This window comes from Gavia stellata, chromosome 2, assembly GCF_030936135.1.
Source record: "Gavia stellata isolate bGavSte3 chromosome 2, bGavSte3.hap2, whole genome shotgun sequence".
In the NCBI taxonomy this organism is placed as follows: Eukaryota; Metazoa; Chordata; class Aves; order Gaviiformes; family Gaviidae; genus Gavia; species Gavia stellata.
The window spans coordinates 24,189,881-24,203,386 of NC_082595.1; the positions used below are offsets into that span (position 1 = coordinate 24,189,881).

The following is a 13,506-nucleotide window of genomic DNA, read 5'->3' on the forward strand; positions in this document are numbered from 1 at the left end:
GTAAGAACAACAATTTGACTTTAACTGCCTTTTAGAAGTCAATAGTAAATATTGAAAAAATATATCTATTCTGCATTTTCTGAATAATTTCTATGTAGCATTGCCGTCCCAGTGCTAATATGAAATACCTTCATTCTTATTGGTGAACATCTCCAAAATTAAGCTTTAGAGTGGGACCCACAAAATCCACCTTTTGGTGACATGTAAAGGAGGGAGACAGAAGGGAGGACATCCCTTCTGTATTGACATCCAGAATCTGTTGGAGAGAGAAGTGAGAGATGTGACATAATGGATTTTATTTAAGCACTTGATAGGAAGAAAATTTGTGAAGTGGTCTTAGATCCAGTTGCTTGAATGCGATCACCCTGATGTAGAATGAATATTGCCATAAGTAGTGTAAAATGAAAAATCATCATTCAGTAAGGGTATTTGGCACTGTGCTTTATTATAAAGGCTACTGTCTTCAGGTACTTCCAAGACATGTTTTATTTCGTTCTTGGACAGAAATTATTGGCGGATAAAAACCTTTTGGGGCTGATGGGGAACAAAGTGAGACTTCTCTGAGAGAAAAATCAAGGTCTTTGTAATCCAGAAAAGGGGAAAGAGTTTCTCCATGTTTCAACAACTTTCCTGTTTGGGAAAATTATGGAAAATATATGAACAGTGTCAAGAAAACCAAAATGCCCCCAAGGCTGGAGATAAAGAAATGATGGAAAAAGAACTGATATAGAAAATTGGAAGAAAAATAGATGTTTAAAAAAAGTTGGAATGTGTATGTTAACAGTAATTTTAAAAGACTGTCCATCCAGCTAGACCGAGAGAGAACTGGTTAGGCAGCTATTTGTAAACTTATTACAGGTGTTTGCAGATCTGCTAAAAGTGATCTTTCTTCAGGTTTCCGCAATGCCTCGCAATTGTGTAGAATAGTTTAGGAGAGTAAACATTGGTACTGTTAGGAATAATGTGCGTTTCTAAAAGGTGAATATTAGACTCTCTATCAGAAATGCTTTTGTCTGAGGGAAACTTATATGCATTTAAAGTGTATCCCAAGAGGAACAAGTACAGAAGAAAGCCATCCTGCTCTGAAGGGCTGGCTGGAGGTGGGAAGCGGAGTTACAGATGTCAAGAAAATTTTCACGTTCTTCTAATGCAAAAGTCTTCAGTGCGATTTTATGAGCATCTAGTTCATGACAAGAACACTTATATCTTGCAAGACCTCACAATATCAGATTACACCTGAGCAAAGGGGAAATAAGCTGTTTCTCTGGGCTCTGTGCCAGTATATGCGTGAATCTGTTTCTCTTGTGTCGTCAGCCCTCTCTGCTATCTGATAGAAATACATTTTTTCCTGCATTTCACTCCTGTTTTCTAGCTTTGTGGGTTCTTCAGCTTATAAGTAAGCAGAACTGACTATCCTGTTCTTGTCACCTGCATTTGTTTCTTAACTTGGGTGTGATTTGAACACAAGGACTAAGCATATGAAAATGAGGGGTTAACTTGATGTACATCCTTACCCAATTCTAAATCTATGAGACAAAATGCACTACAATTTATTTTGAGCCCAGCTGTATTGCTATGTCTGTCCAAGTTTGTTGCATGAAATATTTTGTTTTTTGTTCAGCACATTTCAGATATGTTCCACAGGGAATGAAAGGACTTTTGGGTGTAAGTCTTCATATTTGGAAGCAGAAGAGCAAGTAAATAAGCATTGCAGGACCTCTAAAACATGGGTATCCTAAAAATATAAATATGGTCAAGAAGGGAAAGAAGCTAAGAAAGAAAAAAGCTGATGAAGATATTCCTTGCTGAGAGGGTCAGAGGGGTTAATTTCACTGAAAATTGTAGATCCATATGATTCAGGAGGTAACACTAGCAGGCTGTAAATATTTACAGCAGTATGATATTTTAGAATAACAACTTTCTTTTTGTGGAATGTTGACTTACGGATCAAAGAAAAAAATACTTGGACATACAGCAGATTAATGAACAATGCATTTATCATTTTTATAGGGGAAAAGTGAAACATGGGGTGTTTTGTTATACTTGGCTTCATTGGATTGTAACCACATGTTCCAAAAATGAGCGTTTAAAAATATTGCAAGTAGCTTTTTTTACATGTTTCTAAGTTATAGATAAGACCTTTTCATATTGTGAAATATTATCTTATTCTTCCTCAGTATTTGGCTTTCTTCTTTGACTAAAATCCCAAGTGGAATGAATGTGCTCTGTGACTGAAATTAATCTGTTTAAGCCTGAAATTGCTGGAGGCATGTTGGTGTGCCAATGGCAGGCAAACACTGGAGATGGCCTTGATTTGGGAGAAATTGTGTCAAAGTAGATTTGCAGGGCAAGTAGGTGTAGGAGACAATTTGTAGTATCACCTCGTGCTCTCAGAGCCAAATTTTGCTATGTTTCTGCTTCAGTGCTCTCAGTGGAGGATAGCTGTGAGTTTTGCTGGGAGGATAATTACAGTATTTTCACACAACTATTGATTTCTGTTGTGATGGCCTTTGTTTTATTCATTGTGCATGTTGATAAAGTGTGCGTGTGTATATATACACACTGTGTGTGTGTGTGTGTGTACATATATACACATATATAAATGTAAAAGGTATTTTATTCTAAAGCTAGTCTGTCTTCTAGAACAAAAAGGGACTGTTTTGGGAGATGCTGAGTGCTTCTCCTGAACAACATTTTCAGTTGTTCAACATTTTCAGTCCATGTACTGCTGAAATTACTTCTGAAGACTTTTCTTCATTTTCAGTAGAGAGATTTTCTTTTATTTCCTTGCATAGGTTAGGATCAGAGGTAAATATTGAAGGAAGAAGTAGAATTCAAAGGTAAGATTAAATTTCTTGCCTGTTTGAGGGCTATATTGTTAGGTATTTCTTCTTTTAAGTTCCTTCACTAGTTTTATTGGAAAGCACTGCATCTGAAGCTTTTTATCTGTTACCAGCTTAATGGAGAGGTGTATAATTCTGTTCTTGGTTGTATCAGAATAAATACTGCACTTCTAGTGGCTCTATTTTAAAAAAAATTAACGTGGGTTTTTTTTTCAGTTGAACCGAAAGAGAACCATGTCTTTGGCTCTAGATAACTTTTCAGTTTCAGCGAAGAATCTTGCACCATTCTGTGGGCGTTGGATATTGTCAAAAATCCAGTCTCTTTCAAAATAGTGCAAAGAAGTTTTGAAAAATAGACGTTTTCTTATCAGAGTTTAGCAATGCTGCTATCATTGCATGAACACAAAGACTAGCTCCTACATAGGAGTAAACGAAAATCTTCCCTTTAGATGTCTTCTTATTATTTTTCCACCCTTGGTTCTGGCTCCTGGAACCCCCAAAAGAAGAAAAAGCTAAAAATCCAACATAAATTGCCAGAAAAGATGATACTAGAATGACGAAATGACTGTAGACCACCACACAGTTTTACTTAGAAAATGTTTTTCACAATTTTCAGACCAGGTATTCTTCAGAAGAAAAATCAAGATGTAGGAAAAAATTATGCTCCGGAGAGAATACCTACCACACCAAACCAGACAAAAAATACCATCCAGAACCTCCTGTCAGCTGAAGTCATATGACTCAGCATGTTCATTACCCATTCAGCGTATATTTTAAACCCAAATAAAAATAATACATATGTAAAAAAACAATACTTGTAAAAAAACAATACTTGTAAAATCTGAACAGAATTGACGCCCGTTCCAAGCAGAAGGATCCTCTCTCTCCCCTCATTTATTTGAATTCTGTTTTTTCCTTATAGGAATGTATCCAGAAATGTTTCAGGGTATTAAATATATGGCTAGGTGTAACAAGAACTACAGAAAACAGCAGCAAATGTGGGCATTCAGGGTGGCACATGAGACTTCAGAAGCCAAGACTTAGCTGTGGGAAGTCATCCTGAATAACCTATATTTTTATTTGTGTTAGTAGGTGGTGTGCTTGGGAGTGCAAATGCCTTAACTAAACTTTCGTCAGGTGCTTTGGTTATTCACCTTTTCTCCTTATAAAAGGTCTTAGTTCTCGCTTGAATAAGTGACTTTGATCATTAATGGTTAGCTGTAGTTACTACCCTTTAACTCTAAATATTTGTCATTCTTGCTACCTCTCAGAAAGCTACTTCTCCCCAGTGCTGCTGTTAGGTTAAAAAAGATTAATTCAACAATGAAGTGTGCAAGTGGAGAACACGTGAGATTTTTGCATGACTTTCAGGGATATAGGTTTCAAAGGCTTCTTACCTGTTGTACTCTTGTTTGCTCAGACCCAATGGGTTATGTGGGACCGAAGAGCAGTGTGCAGAATAACCTTCAGGCAGAAAAACCCAGCAGCCTGATTTCAGAGGCTGTGGGCCATGGGGCTCATGGAGGATGGCTTCTCCTCTGCCAGCTGATCCGCAATTGCAGAGCGGGTCCAGGGGCCTGACAGGGGAGAAGTGGGGAAGCCCTGAACCTGCCAAGCTGCCCCAAGTCAGCAGGGAGGACACTGAAGGGGCTGGGAACCCCTGCTGTGGGCATGGCTCAGTGGCTGCAGAGGGTTACTGCTTGGATTGGATTTGGGATGTTGCAGAGGTATATATATATGCTGTGGGGTGGTTGCTGCCTGGCACCCAGCACCCTCCGTCCTTATTCCTAGAGCCATGCTGTGGCTTTTGGTATGCTGAGATGCTCCCCCCCCCGCCCCCAGTGCCTGGTGCCCACATGGGTCAGCAGCGGGGTAACAGCTGGGGACCAACTGTGCAGCTACACTGAATTACTCTTCTGTTGGGAGAGAGGTTAGGAAAGAAAGTTGTACTTGCATTTAACTCTCTGCTCTCAGATCTACTAAATTTAAAATGGCTGTTTGTTATTTGTATGTTTATTTTTATTATTAGAAGACAGAGGTATATTAGTAAAATGATGAATGACATGTTTGTTTATTGTGTGTATTGATTGCTTTCACTTTGTGGCAGGTCTGAAATGCACATGCTTGAGAAAATCCAAGTAGACTTCATGTACTTGACATGTTTGACTGAATCGCAAAGGTCTAAGAATTTGTTTAGAAAATTAGTTCAACATGACGTGTCTGAAAGAGCCGCTCTTTTGTTACATGTATTATAGGGCTGGATTATTAACTGAAAAACGGTATCAACAACAAAAATGCAGTAGGGGATTTGTGTGAGATTGCCCTTCTGTCCTGCAAGCTGTGGCAGAAGCAGAAGTGTGAATAAACTGCATAGGAAAGAGTGTTGAGCTCAGTCTGCTAATCAAACGTTCTGTAATACCTGACACTTATCTTGTGAGCAGGGCTGAAAGTCAAGTGCCTGCAATCAGCAGAGAAGTGTAGATGCATTTTCATTGTAAATTAAGTAGTCTAATTGTATTTGGTTGGGTTTTGTTGTGGTTTTTTAAATTATATTAGGCCTTTTCCTGGCAAACAGAAATATTTTGTGATGTTTGTAAAAGGGCACGTTTTGTACGTTGTGAGAGTGCAGGTGTGGCTCTGATAGGACCTGACAGCCCAGGCAAATGCTTGTCAACCTTTTCACTCTGTGGTTCAGACTTGGCATGTTCTTCTTAGGATTTTAGCCATGCGTTTTCAGGCTGTCTCCCATGCTGCCACTCATATTTGGGAGCAGCTTCCCATAGACCTGACTGCTTCACTGCTTTTTGTCAGCCCCTCCTTACAGTGCTCTGGTCTTCTCATACCTTTAACAAAAAGGAATTTTAAAAAAGCCAAAAGAAAAAAAAGTTATTTTGCTGGGGAGGGGGTGTGTTCCAGTTCCAGTTGAACTGTCTTACCAGTTTTTTCCCTATCTCATAGGTTTTCTTTTGTCTCCTGTCCATATCAGTCCCTTGGGACTTCCCCCACCCACCTATATATTTGGGTTCATTTTTTTGCCTTCTCAGTACACACTGGGAGAGCTTATTCTATGAATGGTGTTTGTAGACAATAATGACAAAAAGAATTAGTGATATCCAAATTCCTCAGGGTAAAGATTCTTCACCTGACTGTAACACCATGCTAGAGGACAACTGACAACCCCTGCTTACTTTATTCTTGTGGATTTTTTTTTTTTTAGCATAGGGTAAGATCCTCACTCGTGCTTGCTGTTTCATAAGGGGTTGTGGTCATTTGGAAAATCTTGCTGAAGCTGTATTGGAAAATTAATAATTTATTTTCAATTGCTGCATCTTTCTTTCCTTTTCTATTGCAACATTTTCAGAGATTAAAGTATTACTGAATGCATTAGATCAAATTCTGTGCATTTTCTCATCCATGAAATTAGTCACATTAGGCGAGATGCAGTAGATACCTTGTGAGTAACCTGATACTATCTCCAGATAATGTTTACTGGTAATGAGAAATGCATGGGAGTATTTGGCAGTGACTTTAAAATTGTTTCAATAAAGCATGTAACATTAATAAAATATTGAGAAGGACAGGAATAAACCAGGAAAATTGTCTCACTTTTTAAAATATTCTAAAATACATGAATCCTGTATATATGAATACATGAATCTTATTCTTGAATTCTTTGTATTCAGATTAAGTGTTTTACATCATGCTGTTTTACGTTTAAAATGGCATGTAGCAAGTTTCATAGATGCTATAAACCTGAAGGAATTTTTTTAGTCCAAGAGGGAGGAGAGGATTGGAAGCAAAAGCAACAATTTCATCAGTAGTTTACTGCTCAGCTCTCAGGCATTCTACATCTGCTTGTCGTTCAAAGAAACCCCAAAAGATGAATGGATAGTTCATTCATTATACGGTGCCAGCAGGGAGTCACTTTATTCAAATAATCTGTCTGGTAGTGTCAGTTTGGCAAAAATCCAAGTTTTGAGTGATGGCCCTTAGATTTTTGTGTGTGTATGTGTTTCTTACTGCAGCATCATTAATCCTTAGGGACAAAGGATACAAGGAGATAATCCTGTAAAGTACTGAAACTTTGGTGGATGCTGAAGGAGTTTGGTGTGCTTTGTGTTGACAGGTTCGCTAATTGTTTTACAAAAGAAAGAATGAATAAGTGTTGGCAACTTAACACCAATGATTCCACTAAAACTTGGCATCTCTTGGAAAAATACCAAGAGGTATACCAAGGCAAGGTATGCTTGCAGTATATTAAGGTTGATGGATCTAGCCTTCTGATGGAAGAATGTGAAATCTGTAGGAGAGACTTGTCTCATAGTTGTATTCATTCATTTAATTTCTGGCTCCTGAAAGTTATATTTACTCTGCTTTGGGAATCTGTTTTACTTGTTGCTGCTGAGACTTTTTGGCACTTTATTGTTTATGGGACTAAAGTTACAAATGCTCTGTTATCAAAGTCCTAAGTAATTACTGTGTTTTGATGAATAGCATTTAGAACAAAAAAAAGTCTGCTTTCAAAACAGTTTTCTCATTCTGCAGTAGGGTGAGCACTTAGTCATTCAGATAATACTATATAATGATGAAGAGAAGTTTGATAGAGACTTCTAGCATGGATGTAGAATATTGAATGCAAAGGAGTTATCCAGAAAAAGAGGCCCAAAGCTCCTTCATGACCTCCCTGTGGTTCTGTACAGCCATGTGAAACAGACCTATAAAGAGCAACAGGGACACGTTGCAGAGTGACAGTCTCGAGGGCTCGGGCCGTACGTGTGGGGACCTGAACAGCAAACCAAAGTTCTGGGTGCTTGGCTTTCTTTTTTTTTTTTTGTTCTAGGTCAGTAGGCAGATTTTTAGTGGTAACGTTGCCTGCGATGTTGTGAATGGTTCACTGACAGACTCGAAAAGTAATAAAGCGATAGCCAAACAAGTTAAAGTTCTTGCAGTGTCTTCTTTCAGTTTTAATCTCTTCTGTTAATTGTGAAATGTCTAGAAAGAAGGTGTGGATTTTTTATAAGTGATTCTTTTATGTCCTTCGCACAATATATTAAAAGATGTGTTAAAACTTGTCTCTTTGGGGAAGAATTTGTATGCGTAGTTTATGAGCATGTATTTATACCTGGACTGCTTCTGATATCCAAATCAATGAGCAGGTCCAAACAGCATTTCTGTTTCTTTTTTGTTGTCTACAGTATTTATTCCACTGAAGTGTATTTCTTCCCAAAATTACTCTGACAAGAGCTTCTAATCTAGAATGAGAAATACGTGCTCCTCTGTCATAGGCTGGTTAAGTTGTGTCGTTGCTCAACCTTGAAAATGAAGCAGCTCTCCCTGGCTGGCAAAATGAAGATTTCACACTTGTTTCTAACTCTGAATTGTCCTCAGGCATTACACCTTAAAATCAAAAACCTATTATGCATGTACAAGATTTTAGATTCTGTTTACAGGAATGGAACAGTTGCTAGTTTTTTCAGTCTCCAGGGCTGGCTCTGCAGGTAGGAAGGTAAAGAAGGAACTAGCAAAACATGCACTTACATCTGAAATATTTCTAATTTATTTTTCTCCTGGTAGTTAGTAGAAATGCTTACAAAATATTGTGCAACAAAATAGTGATTTTTATGCAGTAGAAATGGAAAGATTGTTAATTGATTGCAATGATTTGTACACAATGCTCCTCTTAATCTTTGACCAGTGCAGCTATCTAAACTCCCCAAATGCTTATGAGTCCTAAGATAGCACATAAGCTGTTATTTTTAATAATTCAAACAAGCAATACTTTGATATATTAGCAAATACCTTTTCCACTTGTGGGACTTGAGGAAAAGGAGGGGTTGGTTTGTGCTAGAGGATGTTCCATGGTGTTTCTGGTGTTCTGCCTCACTCCTGATAGTTTTGGTGTCACAGCTGAAATCCAGAAGTTCTAAATCGAGGTTTGTGGGCACATTGGTGCTGTCTTTTTTGGATGTGGCCTTTAGAGAGTGTTTTACCATTCTGAAGTCACCCATAGAAATTAAAATTTTGGGGGCAACTGAGTTGTGTAAGTAAAGGTCATGTCATAAAGCAGTTGAGCTGGGAGTCTGAGTATATGTTATGCAGCCTCTAGATTACTGACAACAGTGGAGGGTTGGTTTTTTTTGGTGTCAGCAGAGACAGAGAATTACAGCTTGGTTTAGTTGCATCAGTTGGGTGTGTGAGTGAAAAGAGCACACCTAGTACCAATGTGCAGACACTGGGAATCTTGCAGAGAAAGGTCCTTCATCTGATCATTTGAATTTGCCCTTTCAAAATGGGCTGTGTTAGATGCTTAGTTATCTCCCAATTAAATTGGAAGGCTGAAATAATCTGTCTAATAAGATTCGAGGCAGCTAAATGTAAAACGCTATAGCAATGCAAAGATTGCATTACTAAAATTGCCTTTTGAGGGGAAGAGTGGCGTGACAGACACATACCTCCTTCCTTGCCTTGCAGAAGGATGGAGAAGGCGGTACCAAGGAGTACGAGGAGTAGCTCATGGTGACAGTTTCTTGGGTGTAACTGAGCTGCATTCAGCTGCGTGCAGCTCACAAGGTAACAGTGGTGCCCGGTCAGGTGCTGTCCGTGGTTAAGGTCAGAGGGATGGCCAGGAGTAAGTCTGAGGGGACGTAATAAGGATTATGCAGTCCATACAGCCCAGTTAATTGTGTCTGTAATGTAACTCTCCTACCTTCAGTTTTAACAACAAAACCAAAAGTATATACTGTTTTCCCAGGCTAATGAATGCCCACAAAGCATGTAAGTAACTTTGCATGTTAAGAGATCAAAGTGAAAACAACCCAGTGTTACCAGAACAATGCAACATCTTCAGTATTTTCTACAGGAAAATAAGAGGGGAGGGGAGCATCAAAATCTTTGTCTTGTTTCTACTTATCTGAAGTAAGCCTCTTGAACTTGCGTATTTGAGGTGTAAGATTTGCTCTGTGTGTGCTTTTACATTTAATATTTCCTTAGTGTCTAAAAATTTACAGAACTTCAGCAATGTTTTCTTAACTCATAGCTGTAAACTAAGACAGCATCAGGAAATGGTAGTAGAGTCAGGAAGTGCTTTTAACCTCAGACTGTGACATATGGCTCTGGTAGTTATCCTTCTAGATTTCACTATCTTCCCCCCCTCCCTCCGCCCCCCGCCCCAAATGCATTTTTATTTTGGTCTCACTGTCCAACAGTCAGAAGTATTTTCTTAAGACAGGAATTTCTGCTGATGTATCAACCTCAGACTCTGTTATAAAGTTATAATTTGATGTCACAACTGCAGGTTCACAGCAAGGTCTTGCTTAAGACAGATAATGATGCTTGCTTAAGACAAGACTCAAGACAGATAATAAATAGATTAACTAGCTGTATTGCACAGCTCTAATTATGATGTTATTTACAAAATCAAACTCCTTGGGGTTATAGTTATATGGAGAAAAAAAAAAAAAGCACATTTGATATCTTTACTGTTGATCCAAAGTGGTCCCAGAGGTGCTGAGGCACGAGTGAAGTATTGTGAATATAGCTTTGAACAGAACTGTGCACCATTTTTTCTTGTGCATTTTAGACTACTCTTGTTTTTCAGATATTTTTCTTGCCTTGGAATATTTGAAAATTGCTAGTTATGTAAGAAGAATAAATACAAAGCTCTATTTGTATTTATAACTGATGTTTTTTTTTCTAAACAGGAATGAACATCTGCACAGATGCTCTCAGTGCAAGGTTGCTAAATACTGTGGTAAATCTTGTCAGGTAAGATGAAAAATAACTGCTATAAAGGGTTGAAGAAAACAGGCATTTGAATACTTTATTTACAGGGTCTCCATGCATTTTGCGCATTGTCATACCTCCACACTGCAATTTCTTACTTGTAGTTATGGACAGAGTGTGTAAACATGCTGCCTTATTTTATTTGAGTATTTTTATAGTTACAAATATAAGATTACAATCAGTGCAACAGAAAAAACTAAGCTGAAACCTGTGGTGTTTGGCTGTGCTGGCTAGAGGGAGAGGAATAATTCTTCAGCTTTGCTGGCTGTAGACTGAGGGCTCTAAGTCAATTTTGCAGTAAACCAGTTTGTATTTCAAGATTAATTTTTATCGTGGCAAAGTATATATTCCATTTTTTTAAGAGGAAATAAGAGTCAAGAATGTGCAGAGAAAAGAAGGCCTTGGGCAAAACTGCGTCTTGGAGGAGGGAATCAAGAAGATGGAACCAGGCTTTTCACAGAGCAGGAGGACAAGGGATGGCAGGAGGACAAGGGACAACAGGCTTAAGTTGAAAGAAGAGAGGTTCACATGGGATATAAGGAAAAGCTGTTTCACTCTGAGGACAGCCAAGAGGTGGAGCAGGCTGGCCAGGGTGTTTGTGTCATCTGTGTGCTTGGAGGGTTTCAAGACCCTACTGGATAAAGCTCTGAGCTGGGTCTTTCCCCAGAGCTGAGCATGCTCTGCAACTTGAGATCTCCGTAGATCCCTTCCAACCTGAATTATCCTGTGATTCTAGCCTACAAAACAGTTCTTAAAGGTGTTAAAACCTAAAACCTTAGCTTTTATATTTGGCTTGTATTGTCACTTAAGCGTGTGAGCAGAAGTTGGCAGGATGTGGTACTGAGTGAACACGCAAGGGTAAATGACTGTGTAAGGACTAACACAGCAGAGAACCAGGCACCTGAGATTCAAACTATGAGGGTCACTTTACAGAACCCTTGAATTTTTAAATTATTCCTCTTTGCTTTGCATTGTGATTTCTGTTTGTTTGTTTTTCTAAATAGAGGAAAATTAAGAAAACCAACTAATGGCCAAAACGGGCTAGTAGTGATACTCTATTAAATGTATATGAATTTAACTTTTAAAGTTAAGTCCTTGATATTCAATCATGTACTTCTATAAACAATTCTGCCTTAGCATAATCTGCAGTGTTCTCAACATGCCAGAAACCCCTCCTTTTTGGGATTAAAGCATATGGAGGGGGAAAGGAGGAAGATATGTCATTTTGATTCATTGTATGGCAAATGTGTGCAACGTACATTAGGTGCTTACTGTAGCATCAATAATAATGCCACAGGTAGATTTATTGTGGAAGATCATAAGGAAAATATGACTGTGAAGAATATAAAAGACCAGAGTATTTGCAAGATAAGTTTAAAACAAATATCTGCCAGGAGAGTCATTGGTAAAGCTTCTATTGGTGAAAATAGACTGTGCTGGCAAATCTGCAAGGTGTAATGCAATACCCTGTTCCAGCTTAGGTGTAGTAGCAATGAAGGAAGGAAACGGGGCTTTCTCCTTGGGGAAAACAACTATGTGAATGTGCTTCAAGGATTCACACTGGATTGCTTGAAACCATCTTGAGTATCCTTGCTTTGTGCTTCCAGCTCTAGGGTTCATGTGCTTGAAGCCATACACAGTTGTAGGTATTGATTTCAGTGAAACAGGCTACTGCTGCTAAAAGTAATCTGCACTTAAAATGCTGTGTATTTACTGTTACATAATATGTTGAACTGTTAATATAAATGAATTAAAATTTAATATAAACAAATTAATATTGAATTAATATTATGTCACATCTTGTGATATTAGGTAGCAATTGAGAATAACTGAAAAAATGTTGTTTTCTAGTCAAAAAACTGAATTTATTGGGATTGACGACTCAGGGCAGATGATCCAGATAAAACTGAGACAAGCCAGATCTGTTTGCTTTTGAGGACTGTCCTCTAATTTAGTATTTCTTTTGATAAGCTAGCTGAACTACTGTGAAGCTCTGGTTTTATACCAGCTGTTAGCAAAGCTCTCCTTGGCCAAGCCAAAGGCTTTGTGCTCTGCTTAGCCTCTGTAGCTTTAGTGCAATTCATTAATAAATGCACTTCTAATTGAACTAACTGCTGAACAAAATAAACAGCAGGGTATTGAATGAAATTGCAGTTAGCACATTTAAAGTGAATATTGGCAGAACAGGACTATTTTAGTTTTAGAAATACAGATAACTTAAAAATGCAAATGGTGCAGTTGGATTTAAGATTTACACTTAGTTGCAGAATGATTTGATTATTTTTTGATGTGTTAAATGAATCCTACAACTCAAAACACTTAGCTTAGGCTTAAAAACTGCCAGTTTTCTGGTTAATACATTAAATGAAATTAGAATTAATGTAAAAATCTGACACAAAAGAAAAGAGAGATTAATCTGAGTAGCTGAACTAGGTTTAGTATAAAGGTGGACTTTGTGAAGGAAACTTCAAAGTAAATGCAGCAGGGGAATTCTGTTAGGATGTACAAAAATGAGCCATTTTTAAAGCTGCAAATGTCTTGTAAAAATCTTCCTTTTATTTAAAATGTCAGGTGGTTAAGAAAAGCTGTCTTTGGGCTAACCTATAGGACAAGAAATAGTCTTTTGAAAGATGTTTCCCTTTTTGGAACTTACTGTGAGAATTGTTATCGTTTAAGGAGTTATTTGGACAGAGCCAGGAATCCTGAACAAAACTATGTGGGAACTAGAATTTCCAGTTTGTTGTGATCTTCATAATGTCCATATTTAAAATTTCAAGTGAGTTGTGCCAAATTTCAAAATTTCCCTTTTTTTTTTTTTTTTTCAGGACAGTTGAAGCAGTTTGCTTTCACTTTTAACACTTTAATTTACTTCAAAAATATT

General features: G+C 37.9%; 1 protein-coding gene across 2 annotated transcripts in view; it reads left to right on the forward strand.

Annotated features, from left to right (window-relative positions):
• SMYD3 (SET and MYND domain containing 3) overlaps positions 1 to 13,506 on the forward strand; it is a 424,863-nt gene that overhangs the window by 44,691 nt on the left and 366,666 nt on the right. For both annotated transcript variants that reach the window (XM_059835327.1, XM_059835329.1), the window contains exon 2: positions 10,544 to 10,607. In XM_059835327.1, coding sequence (XP_059691310.1) covers positions 10,544 to 10,607 — 64 coding nt within the window. The remainder of the gene's footprint in view (positions 1 to 10,543; positions 10,608 to 13,506) is intronic.